General features: G+C 39.5%; 2 protein-coding genes across 2 annotated transcripts in view; one reads left to right on the top strand and one right to left on the bottom strand.

Annotated features, from left to right (window-relative positions):
• The first annotated feature begins 130 nt into the window (after nucleotides 1-130).
• On the top strand, nucleotides 131-680 carry LOC119654028. Its single transcript, XM_038059190.1, has 2 exons — nucleotides 131-258; nucleotides 307-680. The coding sequence occupies exons 1-2, from the start codon at nucleotides 228-230 to the stop codon at nucleotides 678-680; spliced, it is 405 nt and encodes a 134-aa protein (XP_037915118.1). The 5' UTR covers nucleotides 131-227.
• Nucleotides 681-7,989: 7,309 nt separating this feature from the next.
• Nucleotides 7,990-20,077, bottom strand: part of LOC119654688 (fatty-acid amide hydrolase 2-like) — a 43,297-nt gene continuing 31,209 nt past the window's right edge. Inside the window, exons 3-6 of the mRNA XM_038060198.1 lie at nucleotides 18,040-18,259; nucleotides 17,792-17,924; nucleotides 17,629-17,725; nucleotides 7,990-9,092 (exon numbers count right to left, since the gene is read on the bottom strand). Coding sequence (XP_037916126.1) covers nucleotides 8,142-9,092; nucleotides 17,629-17,725; nucleotides 17,792-17,924; nucleotides 18,040-18,259 — 1,401 coding nt within the window. The 3' untranslated portion in view covers nucleotides 7,990-8,141. The remainder of the gene's footprint in view (nucleotides 9,093-17,628; nucleotides 17,726-17,791; nucleotides 17,925-18,039; nucleotides 18,260-20,077) is intronic.

Genomic DNA, 20,077 nt, shown 5'->3' on the forward strand with positions numbered 1-20,077 from the left:
GTCGTGTCGTTTCTGCTCTTATCACGGTGGTGACTCTTATGATTGGATTTCGGAGTCAACGTGTTATGGTCCAATGGAGTCTAATAGGATATGGAAGTGAAAAATTAAGTGAATTACGTCAGTGCTGCTAGTAAGTTTCGTCTGCAGTGTTTCTGCTCTGATGAAATACTCGGAACTGAAGCACACGCACGTACCCGGGATCACGATATAATTGAACTTTTGGACCCATGACATCACTCAGAACAGGCTTGCTCAATTGTGAGTTAATTAGTGTTTTACCTCATGAGTATTAATGTATTTTTTCAGATGATCTTTCTGCAATGGTGGAATTGATTACATTGTTTTTTCCCGAGGATTTTAAATTGTCGCTAAGTTTTCTTCAAACAGCATCTGAACAACGAAAGTATGGAGCATTGAGTCTACAAGTATCAACTTTGCCATTAAATCATCATGTCTATGTCTATTGTTGCCGTAGACGTCTATATGGGGCATACCGTGTCAACCACGCTGTTAGTTTCTGGCTAGGTCCTTCAGCTCTCTTCACAATTTTCCGAGAAACTTGCGCGCTTCCTGCATCGTTTTTCTTCATTTGTCGCCCATTTTGCAAAGAGGTGTATCCCACCGCCCCACCCGCTTTCTCAATAACATGTCCACATGTGTTTACGCCTCTGAGATTTTAGAGGACGTGACATTTTGCACCATTATAGGATGCTCTGATAATAGGTATTAGTTTCTCTGGAATATTCCTCCTACCCAGAGCAGTCCAGATACATTCCGTGTTTACGCTATCAAAAGCCTTCTCGAAATCGATGAAAAGCAAGTGAAGCGGGAATCTGAACGGCGTGTACTGTTCCAAAATGATCCGTGGGGTGTTCAAGGGGTCAGTGCAGAAGGAACCAGAACGGCCAGCCTGCTTTGTGTAAATCAAGCCTTGAAGAAATTGCTGGGTGCATTTCAGGATTATTTTAGCTATTATTTTCGTGACAGCATGAAGCATGCAAATATTCCTTCCTTTTCCGGAATATTAACGATTATTCTCTTTTTCCACTCTCTGGGAATGATGTTGAAATGTGAGCTTGGTCAACTCATCTCTTTTAAGGATTCTGTACAGCTTTCAGATGGAAGTTCTGAAGAAGTTTCGCTTCGAACTTTATACGAGTCTTTTACATTCACGCTGAAAATTGCTGATTTTTAACCAGTCTTCATGCTTCGGCTTCAGGGAGCCGCTTTACTGTGTTTGTCTCGGGTCAATAATCAATTCTTCATATCTTTGAAATACAGATTATTAGATTAATTATGTTACTGCTTCTAGGCAACACGATTATCATCCTACGTTCGCTGTTGTGAGACCAGATGAAGCGATGAAATCAAATAGCTTGTTTCCTTTGCATTTGCTACCCGCCCTAACAAATACCAGATCCTTCAGTTCGTGCGTTGCCGGTGGACACAAAGAATTATAGGTTAAGTACTCAGAGGCAAATATTGCGTTTTCCTTTTATGATAAACTAGTATTACAAGACGGCCGCAACTAGGCCCTGAAAACAAAACTGTCTCGGCATGGTTGTTTCTAACAATTTTGACATTAAAACATAGGCTCTCGGGCTTTGGATCTTTCATCGCAGTTTTTATTAAATCGAACTCATGGCTTTTAGACCGGAAGGATATAAGTATAGTTCTGCTGGCAGAGAAAAAAAGGCTTTGGGATGGTGCACGTTTGTGAATTTATGCTTTCTGGCTTTAAAGAACTTTATTCTCCAGTGTCCGAGGCCAATAATCAAGTTCTATTCAACAATCGTGCAAATGATCCCCCTGTCTTGTTTCGGAGGCTGGGTATCCAACATACTCTATCTTGCACAGCTCCGTTTTCACAATGGTGGACTTAGGCCGAACGCCAGTACCAAAATTTCGCATTATCTGAGGTGCCACTTTAAGGCAGCCTCATTGATGCGCTCCAAATGAAGGAGCCTATCCCCAAAACTTTGATTATTAAACCTTGGTTTCGGGCGATATCCCAGTATTTTTTCGGCAGACATTACTTCAGGATGATTAATAGCCTCTCTGATATTTTGTCATCTTTAAAGGAAACACCCATGGCAGCTGTCAGAAATGAGGCTGCTGCTTGTGAGAGTCTAGCCGGCTCGGATTTTCAAAGCCTAGTGATTCTTTCCTCCTCCCCTTTCAAACGGACTTGGGGCCGTCGCCGTCGCAAATCAATGCAATTCGTCATACTTCTCACTTTCTACTATTTCATTCCGAGCCGTATTGTTATATAATAATTTCTGTTGATATTGAAGCTTTGAAGGCTTATTCTGGTTCAAGTACCGTAGACCTGGAACACTGGGTTTAATATAATAATGTGTGAGGTATCGACGTGCCAAGGACTTGGCCCATCATCTTGAGCTAGCTAGCAGAGGCGAGTAAGTACATACCAATAGGTAGTTTGCTAAGGCTGTGCATATTGGTTCAGGGGGATCCGAACGGTTACACTCTGCTAAATGTCTGAAATGAATTTTACCTCCATTCTTTTGGTTGACAACATCCAGATGAGGATGTTTATCCCGCAGCCGTTGTAGCTTATTCAGGCCATAGGGAAATATCAGGGCTGTAGAAAGAATTCTGGGCTGGAGATGAAAATTAAGCGGGACCTTCTATTATCTTTTCATCTCCAGCTATTTCGATGTGTGTTGCCAGTCCGCAGCTTTGAGAAAATTAAGAATAATCAACCCCTCCTTTCCCCAGGTGTGAGCAACCTTAGAGTATACCATATACTTCCTCCGTTCACCATGATCTTGACCTGGACCCTACAGAGGATCTGCTTCAGATTGAACACCTCAGTTGTCATCATTCTCAATTACTGGCAAACTAAAAGTGACCGCGTTAAGACAGTGAAACTGAAGCACAGTCTGATTGTGTGGATGCCCTATACTCCACTCCACTGTACTGCCCTACACTCCACTCCACACTAAAAGTGGCCGATGTAGTGCTGAATGTTAACGAAAATTATATTATATTATATTATCATATCGTATCTGATCTGTAGATTTTCCGGCTAGCTGCTTACAAAAACAACCTGATGCTAGGAAAATGGCTAACGGCCTACCAATTTGACTCAAGGTGATCGAATTAGATGAAATGCTCATATCCACACATTTTCAGTCAAGTTGGTGCCAAATCTGATGGTTTCATTAATAAGATCACCAAACAGAGGTCTTACTGCCTACATAAATAGCTTCCAGGCCATCAACAACCCAGAGCACTACTACCTGCTCCAGCACATTTCCCATTGTCTTTCAAAAATATATGGGAGAATAAGAGGTTGGTTCATTAGGATTTACCAGTTTGTAGTGAGTTAATGTTAGATTGGTCAATGGCGATAGACCACCGTGGAATGCTGAAGGCGATCAAGAGGGGAGAGCTATCTCAAAGACCTAAAAATTAGATGAAATTGATCGTGAAGGTCCGCTCGCAAATACTGAAGTTCCACCGAAGTGCTCCGTCGCCACGCGCTGGCTTGTTTCTTTAGTAGCCAGTCGCGGGAATGTAGGTGGTCCTGAAAAATGAACAACAAACGTCGGGATACCAGGCGTAGCTAACGGAAGTAAACTCGCAAGCTAATGCTGGAAATTGAAACAAAAAAATAACGGCTCCATCGTGCGTGTGGAACCGTAAAACTTTGGAGCTGAGTCCCGCGGTCGATAGGGAAGATTCACGACGTATCGCATCCTCAATCGATGCTTCTCCTGTATCAGATGTGCACGAGGCGCGGCTTTTGGGGTTCCCACCCTGCCTTGGCATCCTCAGGCTAGTATATTGGGGAATGCCCTTTTTAGTGTGAATGTGAGTTTCGCGTGTTAGAAGGGAGGAGGGGAAAGGTTGATTTACAAGGAAATATCTTATTTTTCCGCGAATCGTGCTTGCGCCACCACAACGTAAAAAATCATAAATCCTAAGTGACGTTTGGGATTCAAATGTGTACAAAAACTCAAATATTAAACAAAATATGAACATCACCTTTAAATTTCAAGTACTATAATATATTGTAGTCCGTATAAATGGTGTTGATTGATGTAGATTTTTTTCTGCAATTAGATCGTAGTTGCATGTTTCTTCTGAGCCTTGTCTTGTGTCTCAAAAGTGCGATAGTCGAGCGGTGGAGCCCGAGTGGTCATTGTTGGAAATCGCGTGTTAATTTAGGGATTAAAAAAAATTGCACTTATTCCTTTATCCGAGCGAAAATGCCGCAGGAACCCGCGAACCCTTAGCTGGGTCCGGTGGGTCTCGGGGCCTTGGATTACCCTGCCTTGGGCTTCAGTCGGCCCGGGAGAGTCGTAAGTTCAATATGTTCGCTTAGCATAACAAAATTAAAGGAAAGTAAATCCTTATATAAACTTGTCGGCTATAAATCGAATTTGAGGTTTTTTCGTGTAAATGTTTTCTTTTGCCAACTACCGCTCTGTGTTTAATTGTTCGGGACTAACAAACATTAGCCAGCACACTATTCCATCAATAATAAGGTTTTCTGCTGGGGAACATGTATCTCTTCAATATTGCGTAGTATTTGTTTTTCTATGGAAAGATCCATTTGCCTATTTCTGTAGCAGACTTATCCATCATCATCAACGGCAACCGGTATCGGGTCTAGGCCTGCCTTAATAAGGAACTCCAGACATTCCGGTTTTGCGCCGAGGTCCAACAATTCGATATCCCTAAAAGCTATTTGGCGTCCTGACCTACGCCATCGTTTCATCTCAGGCAGGGTCTGCCTCCTCTTCTTTTTCTACCATAGATATGCCCTTATAAACTTTCCGGGCTGGATCATCCTCATCCATACGGATTAAATGACCCGCCCACCGTAACCTATTGAGCCGGATTTTATCGACAACTTGACGGTCATGGTGTCGCTCATAGATTTCATCGTTATGTAGGCTACGGAATCGTCCATCCTCATGTAGGGGGCCAAAAATTCTTCAGAGGATTTCTCTCTCGAACGCCGCCAAGAGTTCGCTATTTGTCTTGCTAAGAACCCAAGTCTTCGAGGAATACATGAGGACTGGCAAGATCATTGCCTTGTACAGTAAGAGCTTTGATCCTGTGGTGAGACATTTCGAGCGGAACAGCTTTTGTAAGCTGAAATAGGCTCTGTTGGCTGCCAACAACCGTGCGCGGATTTCATCATCGTAGCTATTATCGGTTCTGATTTTCGACCCTAGATAGGAGAAATTATCAACGGTCTCAAAGTTGTAGTCTCCTAACTTTATTCTTCCCGTTTGAACAGTGCGGTTTGATTTTGTTGGTCGGTTGGTTTTCGGTGCTGACGTTGCCACCATATATTTTGTCTTGCCTTCATTAATGTGCAGCCCAAGATCTCGCCTCGATTGCCGCCTGCTCGATCTGGATGAAGGCAGTTTGTACGTCTCGAGTCGTTCTTCCCATGATGTCGATATCGTAAGCATAGGTCAGTAGTTGGGTGGACTTAAAGAGGATCGTATCCCTTGCATTGACCTCAGCATCACGGATCACTTTCTCGAGATCCAGGTTAAAGAGGACGCATGATAGGGCACCCCCCTTGTCGTAGACCGTTGTTTATGTCGAATGGTCTTGAAAGTGATCCGGTTGCTTTTATCTGGCCTCGCACATTGGTCAGGGTCAACCTAGTCAGTCTTATCAATTTCGTCGGGATACCGAATTCTCTCATGGCCATGTACAGTTTGCTATGCGACCATAGGCGGCTTTAAAGTCGGATTTATCCATACTTCTATAAAAGTTTGCCGGACCATCGTTTTCGCTAGTAAGCTTGACAGTGCCATTTTTTAACGTTGTTCATTTGCGTGCTCTCTCCCTATTTACAGTTTAAATTACCTTGTGGTCGCTATGGAGATAAATTTAACATAACACATGTTATGCATTATTGAAGCAAAGAATGGCAGTCCAACAACGGTACGAGGACCACCTTTTCGGTACATATTCATATCTCTTTTGTTAATCGTTATAAAACCTAACAATGAGATGCGTTTTCTTGGGTTTTCTACAGCTACTCCTTGCAATCTCCTACAGTTTAGCCGTCGATCGCTCATGTTGCAACTCCACCACTTTGTGATTCACACATTATTGCAAAAATGTCTATAGGGTTTATGTCGGAAGTGTTTTGCAAATGCAAACCCTGGGAGTCTCTTCAAATCGAGGTCAAAGTAACTTTGTTTTTCTGCTTCAATTAACATCTATCTCAATTCTGCGTATTTTGTCCTAGCAACAACGTGACTGTTATATAAATATCCTTTCTTTTTTAGAAGATGAATTCAAGTTATTGGCGAGGTCCTTTATATTTTGCCCACAAATTCTGGATTGAACCGACTAATAAACATCTTTGTGAATGATCCCGCGAAATACTCATATATGAGCAGGATCGTAACGAAAAAATTCGAGCTAAAGGTAAATAAGGCTCCTTTTATATTAGCAGCAACAGCGCGATAGTTGAGACGGTAAAGCGTCAGTCTCTCAATCTCGTTGCTCTGGGTTCGAATCCCCCATTATTACTTGCATAGCATCAAGTGTGATGATAATGAGACTAAAGCACAGTCTGTGTGGGTGCCCCTATACTCCACCAAAGAGTGAACAGGAAACACTAATATATTACCAGAATATATATCTAATTTTGATAAGGTTTCTATTCCAGGCCCTGGGGAATCACCTCTTTCCCTTTTCGTCCGGCTTGCGCCTCACATTAGCACACTCCTAAAAAATCGAAGAATTATTAACATCATGAAGTGCGAAATCCCCTCAGAGTAGTATTTCATCCATTTTCTTCTATCTTTTCATGTCCAGGAACCCAAAGTAGAAGGATAGTTTTGATTTCACACTACACCCTCACAGGTCCTCCACTTTCGTGATCTCTCAATTGAGCTTTTTAGCAGTTGACAGATCAAGTTCCCCTCACAGCTTCTTCTGCTGGTGTGTTAAAAATTGCGGGTGTGCAAAATTAGTTCCGCAATTTTTAACACACCACACATCTTTTTCATTCGCGACACATCATCTTCGACATGTTTAGTCATCCACTTATACATACTGAGCACTGGATAATGAGGAATAGATACAAACATTCAACATTTCCCTCAAATATATTTGTTGGCAGTCGGTTTTCCCTTCAATCATCCTCCAATATCTCATAAAACTCTCCTAGAACGGAAAAATCACTCATTGGCTCGATTCATTTATCATTTAAAATATTTTGGATATCATTTATTTCCATTCAGAAATTTTATAATTACTCCGATTGCTTTCTCTTAAGAACTGGCTACAAAATAAGTGCAACCCATAAACGAAACTTCATGATAAATATTAAATGATAATATCATTTGTCAGTTTTTTGAATGCATTGCATATCTTTCTTAGGACAAAAGAAAACAAGGACACCAACTCCATTGCTCTTAATTCGCTTGATGCTAATGAGAGCTTAATGATCAATAGCACACTAAAATACCCTTCATCCACCATGTCGACATTTATAGGACACTCTCTGGTGATTTGCTTGACTACTCATTGGAATTTCCTGAAAAAAGAACACTTCACCTTCACATTGTTCGCTTCCAGCTTGACTATTTGAGTTCTTGGTTCTTGTGGGCAGAATGCATGGAAGTTAATATTAAAGGAGAACTTCTCTAACCAAAGTGGGTGTTGATTACGCAAAATCAATAGGGATGGCAGATAACTCTTTTCCATTAATGTCAAGTGCACAAGAAACATATTTTGAATTTTGACCTCGATAAGGAAGGGTGAGAAAAAAGGTCTTTATTTTACCATCTTTTTAGACGTTAGTATTAGGGCTCTTGGCATGTGGCACTCTATATTGAGTGAGTGTCTTCAAATTATTGTTTATTGGCATAATTGCCTAGTAAGGTTAAGAGTAAGCCACATTACGTATTTTATATGAGAAATGGATGAAATTTCAATGGGATTATAAATAACTTGGCTAACAAGAAATAATCAACCATATGTGAGCAATTTTGTTTATTCCACTTATCGAATATTCTTTACAAATTTTATTATAAAATATATATTATATATATATCAAAATTATCTTTAAATTCAATTTTATTTTCAACAATAGAATCAACATAAACACATTCACATTTAGTTTTGTTAATTTATGCAAGAATCTCAGGTGCAACCCAACCACCAAACACACGCTCCAATTCCGCTGCCACCGCCAAACATAGTCGATCCTGGTTAAAATTAGCCACAACCTGGATACCCAATGGTAATCCTTCCTTTCCCAATCCAAGCGGTATCGTCGTCGCCGGAAAACCCAATACATTTATTATAGCTGTGTATGTGAAATTAAATGTCCGTGCAATAGGCTCATTGTGGTACGGTGCTACGGTTGGATGTGTCGGATACAAAAATACTCCGTTGTCGCCTAACATCTTTTGCATTTCCACTCGTAGATCATCACGTTTTTTCACAAGATACTTATGTTTCTCACTTCCAAATTTAACGCCATTGTCCTCAGCGAAACAAGTTAAAAGACCAACAAAAGTATGTTTGGAGCAACCGAAAAACCATTTCAACATCTCCCAGCCGGGGCTTATACGTTCCTTTAGATTCCCCAGTTGCGTTGCAAAGTCTATTCCACTATTATCCGCCATATTTCCAAGCCAAATGGTTGCTGCTTGTTTGAATTGTTCAAATTGTACTTTCTTAGGTTTGACTTTGAACGCCCTTTCGAAGTGTTTCACAACCTTTTGTAGTGCTGCAAGTTGGTCAGCGTCAACTGGTGATATCATAAATCCACCACCGTCGCTTTCTTGATAGAAAAACTTCACATTTTCCAAATTAACGGGAGCGTCGAGATTCAACAGTTTAGCATTCTCTCCGGCTATGATTTTTAATGTTGGCTTAAGATCGACGGCAAAGCGACACATTGGTCCGATTCCTAGGAATGAATTCTGTTCTTCACAGTTCGGTATTGGGTATTGGCCTTTGTTTGAAACAATATTTCGTGATGGCTTGTGACCAAATATTCCATTGAAGAATGCTGGCATTCGTATGGAGCCTCCAATGTCGGAACCTATGCCAAGTGGAGACCCAGCTGCAGCCTGGAAATAATAGAGATAATATTTATTAGAGTGGGATTCCATTTGAAAATAGTTTAATGGTATAGAATAATTCGGGCGATAGAACAAAAAATTACATCCATCCCAATTTATTATTACCCTTCGAAACTGATAGAGAATTTCTTAACCATTCAGGATCCAACGATACATTAATTAGATTAACTGGGACAAGGTGACTAGCAGAATACTTTGAGCTAGTTATTGAAATGAAAATATTTCTCTGTAAACCTGATCCAGTCATTTAAAATCATCATCAACGAACAAAAAAACCGGTGTCTTATCTAAAACTGCCTTAGTAAGAAGCCACAAACACCCCAATTCGTGTCGAGTCATCTTGGTCTATGCCATCACTCCAACTGAGGCAAGGTCTGCCGGGTTTTCTTTTTCCACCATAGACTTTGCTACTATAGGCCTTCCGGACAGGATTGCTTACACCAACACGGATTATCTATTTTTTATTAAATATAATTGTTGACCATTTACTTGGAAGAAAATTATATGTTTTTCGCATAGCTTACAGTTGTACCTGATTCGGTATCGGCTTCCATAAATTCGAGCCGATAATTCTTGTCGGAACTCTCTTTTCAAATATATTTAGCATTTTCTCAGATGTTTGCGTGGGGTTCCATGTTTCACATCCAAAGCGTAACATAATTGATTTGTTGTCACGAAGTTTCGTACTCTTGGGAAAGATATTATGAAGGATCTTTCCATGATGTTGATAATGTCGTCCTTGTAGGCCACTATTTGATTGGGCTTGTAGCACAGCGTAGCTTTGAAATCTACTGAAAGTGTATGCCGTGCTCTGTTGTCAGAATGACTAAAAGTGGAGCCAGTTAATCATCCTGTTTAGTCTGTTTTTTGTTTTGAATGTGTTTAGCAGATTGTTGTTGAATCTGATTTGTGCCGTCGACGAGTCATTCTAGTCAATCGGAGAAATAATAATAATAATAATCGTTGGCACAACAATCCAAATTGGATCAGGGCCTTGAAGTGTGTTAGAGCACTTCATTCAAGACCGTAACGGTACACTACAGAACACTGTAGGAGGCAATGTGGTCAGCATTACGCTCGCCCGAGGTTATTACCCTGATTTGACTCAGGTACTCATTCACAGCTGAGTTGACTGGTATCCGACGTCAAATCACGATACAAATCCCACTGCCACCAACGAGATTTGAACCGCGACCTTCCGTACTCCCATCAATATCTCAGGTTCATTGGACACCTACTTTATTAGCGGAAACTTTGCCCACTAAAAGTTTCCGACATTTTCAAATAAAGGTTTGATTCTTCTTTATGCTAAAGGCCCGTATAGCAGATCATTCTTTTAGAAAGTATGTGTGATAATCCATAGGATCTCCTCATCGCTTGTGTTAACCCCGTAGGTAACGGCGGTCAAAAGGGATTCTTTGTTTGCCAGCCCTTAACCTTTTTTTTTCACCGTCAGAACTTTTGTTTTCACTCCTTCTATATTTTGGTTGTGGATGTTTGTTTTTCTACACGAACCGATCAGAGATGAGATACTCCTGACCCTCTGTCAAAGTTGTCCTTTCCACATTATGTCCAATGCTATCATCGACGCAGAAGATCTCATGCTTGAGCATAATATTTGTCGGTAAACTTTTATTTAATTTTCTCAGTATCTAGCCCGGTGCGGAGGTAGCAGTTATTTCTAATCCCTTTGCGGATTGAAATTGTTTGGATTTGGCGTAAGCGATTCGGGCTAGATGGTCCCAATAATGTTTGGTTTTCGAAACTTTACTACGAAGTCGAGAACTTTAATCTGTTTCTGCTGAAAGTATTGCCTGACAAACTTTATAATGTGAATTCCAGCATTGTCTTACTTAAAAGTAAATAACGAATCTGCAATTGCTTTTTTTGCCAAATTATCGTTAAACTCTTCAAGCGGCATTGTTACATATTGGGAGCTATTTATTTTCAAGACCATCCTGGCGACTTTATGCTCTTCTGTAAGAAACGGTGTTCATTGCAGTTGATGGCATGGCATTTCTAAACTTAATAATGGTGCCCACCTCGTCTGCTATTTGTCGTGCGGTTAGTGTACAGTTAGATAATAATAATTGCATCAGAGCCTTGGAGTGTGCTAGATCACTTCATTCAAGACCGTAACGGTAGACTACAGTATACTGTAGGTGACAATGTAACCAGTGAAATTTGAATTGCGATCTTCCGCTACGACAGCCCAGGGCTCTAACTGCTGAGCCATCGGGAAACACAGTTAGATGCTAATCGAATAATTTTCCGTTCGGACAAGTTCTCGATCCGAACGGTGCATAAGTAAATTATTGTTATCCGTCCTTTTGACCATAATTTACAGGGTCCTGAGTAAAATAACAGACTACACTACTAACACAATCAGGGCAATTTCCGTTATGGTTTTTTTTTCGCCACGTTTATTTTTTTAATGTTCAATTCCTTAGTAGTCTGCTCTACCTATTATCATGAATTCGCTGCACAAAATTAGTTAGAAAGTGCTTTCAAATATTGCAAAACAATTGTATAAATACTTTACGTCTTTTTTGCAGGACAAATTTTCCTGAATAGCCAGAGAATTTTTTTTCGGTAGTGTCTTAATCTTTTTCAACTTTTTTTAATTATTCGCTGCATTACAACGGAAAACTCTGTAAATTACTCAGGAGAATCTAATGTGGTGATCGGAGTGTTTTGTTATTTTCGCGGTGTAACGGAGGATTGAGGATTATACCTAACTTTTTGCACTAGCGTGGGACTGTTGTATGAGGAGGATCCAACTCCTTTAATGTTAATACCAAGCCGGCGTTTGTTCTTCTAGTAGGAATTCTTTCCTTTTCGGGCACTGATTGAATTGCAGACCAGAATCAGAGCCTCGATGTAACTGGTACAGTGGTATTGGTTTATACTGAATGCAGGTTTAGTAGTCATGCCAGTGGATTCGAGGTCTCTCTAACACATCTACCGCAACTAAGGGATACACCCGTGTTGTATAATGTAATTCCACGCACCATAAGAGGGTGAATCCCAAATAACTAAACCGAGAATATATGCTGTCAGATGGTCACGGCGCAAAAGCGATCTCATCAGAAGATGTCTCGCATCTCTGCCTTATGGAGCAGCGTGATCGAAAGTAGCTCCGGACTTTGTTTGTTTTAGGTAAAACATACACACTTTTGTTTGTCGATCTCATCAGATGCTGCCTCGTGCCTTTGCTATGCAGAGCAGCGTGCCCGCAAAGGGCTACGAATTTTGTTTACTGTCTCGGAGATCGCCTCTGCTCTGCGATCGAAACCGATTAGCCAAAACATTTTAAAAAGTATTTTGTAATCACCCAAGAAAAAGAATGGTCTGTGCATGCCCCGAAGAAGTAATTTTCTTCTCAAGTTATTCAGCTCAGCACCACTCTATCCCCAAACAAAAGTGTATCTGTCAATAATCCTCTTATTTTTGTGGGTCAAAATCAATTGGCACACTAGTCTTATCGACACAGTAACGCAATATTGAATGTAGTGAATTTTATTAGATTTTCCAATTCTTTCAGAAGGTAGGCAAGCTTCATGCCCCAGGGTTTCGAGGAACTCTCCTATTACCTCAGTTCTGAATGCTTTGATAAAGAAATAAGCCAGGTATGACTAGTTCTACATTGTCTGTTTCAATCCCTTTGTTCTCCTTTCGCTAGGAAAATTCACCTGTTGTGACATACTTAATGATTCCGTATTAGCGTGTTTCAAAATATCACGACGGTATTTGTTCTAGGGGAAAGCTTTAATTACGAAATTAATTTTGGTTGGCATTGCAAGGGCATTCCATTATTGTAAAACACTCACGATTATGGAGTTGATTTTTTGGGAGTATTATTTATTTAGTAGTTTTCTGTTAAACGGTCGCTTTCTTGGAGAAATTTGAATAAAACATCATCGCGCACCCCCTTTATAATACGGGCTTGGCAATCATGGCTGCTATTTGTTTCTTAAGTTGAAAAAGATGAGGTAAAAGATTAGATTCCATGTTCTTCTTGAAAGACATAGCCGCGATTTGATACGAATATTCAAAAACCCTGACGGTGCCTGTAAAAACTTATCCATCAGAAATGGTGATACTGAATAAGCCCCAATTTGGAAGCGTTACATTTCAAGTGCGAACGGTTGTGTGAAATTGTTACGTGAGAATATTTGGATACACACGGATTCCATTTATACATAGTTCGTAGTGTATGTAAATTAAGACTATTTATTTTTTAGTTGAATAGTTTCTCAGAATGTGTCCTTATCTTTACAATTCTCATAACTAGCAATGGAGTTCCGCTTTTTGATCAACACGTGTATGGTATCTGGTCATTTCTTGTCACAACTTTCTGAAAAGTTTACCCACTTCGTCAATTGTTCCCCTTATGTGGTTATAAAGCGACCCATTCCATGACCATATCATCAAAAAATTTTCATGCGATGCATTGCAATAAAAGGTCACTAGAACTTTTCAGTGAATATTTTACTGGTATATGAGGTGCATATCCACAGACCCACAAGACGGGACCAAGTACTTCGGCACCAAAAAGGAAAAGAAAGAATCGATAAGAAAGTAAGCAAATGTTGTCCGTTTAACTAGAGACGCGGTTCGCCTCGGGCATTGCTTCAACTAGCAACTTTATTTATGACTATTGAAGCTTATTCAGATGATGCGAAATTTACAATTGCACTATAGCTTTCCAGCTCTTTATTGTCTTGAACGAGAAACTTACAAGTCTATTATTTACATTATCATGCTGAACGCCGGGAGGCCTACGATTGCTTGCATGAATTGATACCATAGAAATTATGATTGTTCTATTTACTCCACTGATTGATGTGATAAAACGTTTATATTTAATCGCTTTGCAATTTCACGGTAGCCGAGTGCATTAGCTTGGTTTTACTTCACTTATTTACCTTGACCGATCATCGTAAGTTTAAGGGTAAGGGGGGGGGGCGGTGTTTGGAATATGCAAGGCGTATTGTCAATTTAACCCACACTTGCGACCTTGTACTTGTCAATACATGATTTATTAAACGGCTGTTTCATCTTCCCGCATTCTATAGTAATAATAACAACACGCAAATCAACTATATTCTTGGCATTTTTGCGCGTAATTGACTGCAAAGGTATTGCATCGCAACATCGGCTGATGATTGCTGTCCTGCAAATAAAGTCACCATAAAAATAATATGAAGTACGCACTGGTTCGCGGATTAAATTAATAATACAATTAATAAGCTCCCAAGGGTCATTAAACTTGGCATGACGACGTCTAAATGAAGGTCCGTGAGGAGAAGCAATTCTATCATAAGTTTCTCGACCATAAAAGCCGGATATTTAATAATTTATAAGAAAGCGGAAAGCGATCGTTGTGTTGTCAGCGCCACAAAAATTGAAGAAACAACCAAACGATGTATACCGGGGAAAGCAAAAGGACCTGAAGACATCGCAGTAGAGCGAAGAGTTGGGACTCAACACTCTGGCTTAGTGGTTTCTTCTATATTGAGGAGGGTCTCATCTAACTGTCAGGAAAACACAAGTTAGGACCTATGGAAAAAGAAAGGTAGTCCAACAGAATGTTGCCAAAAACTATAAAAAACCGTCAAATTACGTTCCAATCCGGTTGTTCTCCCATACCATAAATATTTGTCAATGTAGTCTTGGCATTCGCATTGCCGTCATTGTTCAAATAACCGTGAACTAGGCCGGGTTTGTCAAGAATTTTGGAACTATCGACACAATACATTGCATGATTAACCATGGAGAAAAATCTCTGCATTCCTGGATCGAGAGAAAGCGTTTGACCACATGGCATGGTATACGTTGAAGCAACACCTAATGTCAGAGAAATCTGTGCGCTGACTTAAATTGTTCTACCACGGTCCGAAACGATTTTGCGTTTCTATCAGTGTTTGGCAAGGAGCCGCTTCCTCGCAACTCTTCTTTTTCTTGTTATAGACACTGTCACACGGGATATCTAACACTCCGGATGATGTTTTCATATCGTTTCCCAACAAAGCTGATCTCGATCAACTTACCCAAAAGTCGAATGATCGCTTCATGCAGTAACATCCTCGGCTGAATTTAAAAAATAAAATTTTTGAGATGACTGGCCCTAATGAAAAAGAAACTATCACTGTCAGTTACAGCAACCTGCCTGAAACTGAGCGGTTTAATCATTTCGGATCAATACTCTCCTAATAGCCAATGCTGGGCTAATGAAATTGCTTCACACTGAATGAAGTGGCGTTCCATACCAGGTGTTCTATCTAATCGCAGTGCCGTCCGCCCTCTTACTGTCTATAGTGCTGAGCGCTAGCTAGCTGTCAAAGGCAGTGAACGCTGAATCATTTTAATAGAGATAAAGGGTTGTATCGATTGTGTGAAAATTGCGAGAATGATCCCTTCGATGGCTCACTTATTAAAATTGGCTTGAGCATTGAGGTCAATGGGAAATAACCAAAGGGCCCTCTGTAGTAACGATGGACCTCGCTACTGAGGGGGAAAAATGCTAAAGATTAAAAAGGACCCTTAATTTAACATCTTCAAATGCTATTGACAATGCAGGCCTACGTTCGACCTTTTATGGTTTTCATTTTGCCGCATTGTAAGAGGGTCAGTCAAATATAAACTTTTTTTTTAATGATTTTTCTGTGTGCGAAATAATTTCTTTTTTTTTATTTTTCTAGATAGTTTCCTTGTATTGAAACACATTTTCCCAGCGATTTAGAAGCCCCCTGATTCCGTCGTCATAAAAAGTTGAAGGCTGAGTCGTTAACCACAAAGAGTTTAAGTTCAATCGTGTCTTCGCCTTTTTTGGTGCAGCCTTATGTTTTAGTTACCACTCTTTGCCCGCTTGTTATGAATCAGGCGTATAGCGGTGAACCCATTTCTCATCACAAGTGACTATACGACTGAGAAAATCTTCTCCTCCTCCAGCACAACGAACAAATAACTTCTGGCAAATTTCCAAACGGGGATTTATTTGATCCGGAGAAAGAAGCCGAGGTACCCACCGTGCTGAGACCTTTCGCTCTGATGATGGAATGTATCTTCCCGTTACCTAGACCTACTTAAGAAGTAAAGGGGGAATCGAGTACAATGGACCACTAGGATCTGAGTGCTTAGAGGCTTTTCCACTTCCCCACCTTAAACACAAGAAAAAATTTCAATGACGGCGACTCTGGTTTTCCACTATTTCGCGTCCTTTAGACTCGTGACACTCGAACACGCGCGTTTTAGAGAATCCCGAATTGCGCCGGCAAACATGTTAAATTTTCTGAAGGTTCCACTTCTTATCGCATCAAAAACGTTATAATAATCCGAAGTAGGAACCACTTACTCATTTATTGCTCTAGTATAGACTGAATAGAAATAATATTGGTAGATGATGCGAAAGTGGAGTAGAGAGGCCCAGACGGAATTCGCAGGAAAAATTTAAAACCTTCCGACTCTCCAACAATGCTTTATATTTGACTGACCCTCGAAATTAGCTTCCTAGAAGAAAACGTATTTTCGATACGCTTATTATCTCTTGTGCTGGAAGTGACATATAATCAACTTGGCCCCTATCTAGAAAGTTTTGAAAGGGTGTCTTATTTTTTTTTATAAAGTGGCAGTGGATTGAAGAAATGTCTTTTGTTTCAAAACATTCCTTCGGTTTCCGTGAAATATAGTAGGTTTCCCTAGATTCGTGGTCCGGAAATTCTGTTTAATATGAGAAGTCACCGCCTTATTGTATTTCCTTCTGTAGCATTTTGCCTTCATATCTCGAATAGCATATTTATATAGTTATTCTAATGTGATAGACATCAGGCAATAGCGATCCAGTTGAAAGATCTTGCTTAGGTTACATATAGTACAGTCATACAATGAATATTTTGTGGTTATAATACAACCATGTGATACCCATGGATCGTCTTATAGGAGAAGAACATCACACCCGTTTTAGCAACTGTTGATCATTTAATTATTCTATATCTTCGCCATTTTTGACAATTTCGAGATTTCTGGGCAAGTCTTATTGAATTTATTTTCTTTGATATGAAAATTTCTGGTATAGTCTGTTTTTCATAAGTCACTATAGATATAATCTTCTTTTCACTCAGATAATCTTCTTATTCGGGTCAATTATCTTTGATTATACACTCGAAAAATTTGACTCTATTATAGTGGTTTGTTCGTAGACTCATACATTTATGTGGCAAATGAATAGGGCAGGGAGAAGTAGTTGCGGACTAAAGGCTTATTGGGCCTGCAGGCTATGGAAGAATGGAGCTGTGGACTATGATATATGATAGGTTAATTGCCGCCGATTTCAATCAAAATTTCCCTGTACTATTAATCACACCAAAGTAACCAAGAGAGTCTGAACCATTGGTATCAAGAGCTTTTTATACAAACGCACACCTCTACCTCTGTATTAAATGTACACTGATTTCACTATATATATATTATACCATTATGGAATTATGTCGTTGAGCAAAAATTCATCTTAAAATAATCTTACCTGTAAACATCCTTCTCCACCACTTGATCCTCCGACAATTCTCGTGGTATTATACGGATTATTTGTTCTACCATGAACAGTATTTGAGCTTTCCCACCTGTAGAAATGTTAAATGTTTATCAATTTTTTCCTCATTCGATTTTTCACTTTTTTTAAGACATACCACATACAACATTCTGATACATTTGTCAATGCAATTGGTATAGCACCAGCTTTTCGAATTAACTTGATAGCATCTGCATCGTCATCCCCGCGGAAATCTTTTCGTTTATACAAACCAGCTGTATTCAACATTCCTTCATTGGGGAAGAAGAAATTGCATTTTAGTTGAATAGTCACAATTAAAACAAAGCTTGTCATATGAAACTGTTTTTTGAGGACAATCTAAACTAATCAATTACCAGCACCTACCTTTAACCATTATACAATCTTTAGTTGTAAAAGGTACCCCCAAAAATGGGAAAATCTCTTCTAATTCTTTTTCAGTATGCACGCCAGATTGTATAAGGCTATCCGCCTCGGCTGCTTGCACGAGTGCTTCATCGAATCTTTCATCTACTACACAATTAAGTAATGGATTCACTTTTTTAATTCGCTCTATGAATGAGTTGAGTACTTGCACGCTGGTTATCTGGAAATCAAAATCAATAGTTGTATTTCCATTAACAAATTGAAAAGTTTAATTAGTATATTGTATTGCTGTCAATTATCATTAAAAATATTGTGGAGCTTGTTTGCATTTTATTATAATTAATGTCGAAAGCTAAATTGGATTCTATATTTGGCTGTAGATTTATGTAAAGTAACGACCAGATGACCTTTTACGTTCTCAGAGCAAACGTTATATCAAAGAACGTTGTTTGATTCAATAAACTTTCATTATAACAGAATATATAAATTAATGAGGGTACGCTGCATCACTGATATAATTAGTTAAATTTATTCCAATGTGATGCAGGAATGCTTCTTTTTAAATAGTCATGATTCACCCAGTGACCCATTATTACCATCATATCTGCCTAATCATTCTTTTTAATGCACAATTCAATTATTTCTTGACTGATCAGCTTCTATTAGGTTTTGCTATACTCAGCAGCAAGGCATTCACCAAAATAATGAGAAAAATATAATATTGTATATTCATCTTATCATCTTGAGTAATTAGTAGTCATTACATGAAAAAACCGACAAAAGCTAGCGATAACGATTACGATGCTCTCAAGACAGCATCCAATGAATTTTCTTTAGAAATTATAATGGGTTGATTTTCGCAACTGACTATCTATTCTAATTGTCCTGGAATTTCTTGCATACGCTATATACGAGTAAGCATGCACGCTTCAAGAACGCTATACACAGGCAATCAACTCGAGGCTCAAGGAGGGCAGAAAATATCTTAAATCGGAAGTTAAGTGCACTGTGGGGTGTACATCTGTGCATCTGACTTGACACTTGGTTTGCTTAGTAGCAAGACATGCGGTGATTTCAACGAGTTAAAAATTCTGCATCCCGTCCCTGAGGCATGTTGGAAGAGTTAGATATGCCATCCGAGTAGACAAGCAGTGAGGACTCCGACGTTCAGGAGATCATGGACTTCAGGAAGAAAATAAGGTTGAAATAATAAAAAAACTTGTTTTTTTCTTTTTCGCTGGTGTTGATATATTTATTTTTGCAAGCACCGATATTTCGGGAACCACTTGTTCCCTTCATCAGTAGTAACAAATTTGTTAGCACTGATGAAGTGGTTCCCGAAATATTGGTATTTGCAAAAATAAATATATCAACACCAGCGAAAAATAAAAAACAATTTTTTTATTATTTCAAATAATCAATTCATAATTAATCGCTGGAAACACCGCATAATTACACTCAGAGAAAATGAGGTGCTTCATGTCGAGTCTGAATCTTAGCGAGGACAATTTGCTATGTTGACGAAAGTCGTCAAATCCTTGGGGTCGAGGTTAAAAACAGCAAACTATATGACCAGGTGTCGGGTGCAACCGACCACAGTCAGATCAATCTCAGCTAAGTCAGTTGAAGAACATATCAAATTTTCCGCTTAACGCTGTCAATAGACCCCCATATATCATGTCTGAACTAACCATGAAACAACCTTCAGAGCCATCTCTATATTATCTATTAGATGCGCAACTAAGTTCCAGCTGTTTGTAAATAGCTGGTTGTAACTCAAAGTGCTGGTTCACGTTCACGCTGCGAAGGTTGTGCTGGAATTCGATAGCACCAGGTGAGTGTTGTTTATTATGAGCTGTTGAATCTGAACGAAATCATCACTGGTGGTACCGACTTTAATTGATGCGATTGAGCCGAGCACTGCACAAGAAATGGCCATAATACCAGCAGAGGCACCAAAAAACGATTCTCCAGCATTACAACGCTTGGTCTCACGTTGCCGAAACCATAAAATTCTACCTGTACACGTTCAAATGGG

This window comes from Hermetia illucens, chromosome 4 (assembly GCF_905115235.1).
Source record: "Hermetia illucens chromosome 4, iHerIll2.2.curated.20191125, whole genome shotgun sequence".
NCBI lineage: Eukaryota > Metazoa > Arthropoda > Insecta > Diptera > Stratiomyidae > Hermetia > Hermetia illucens.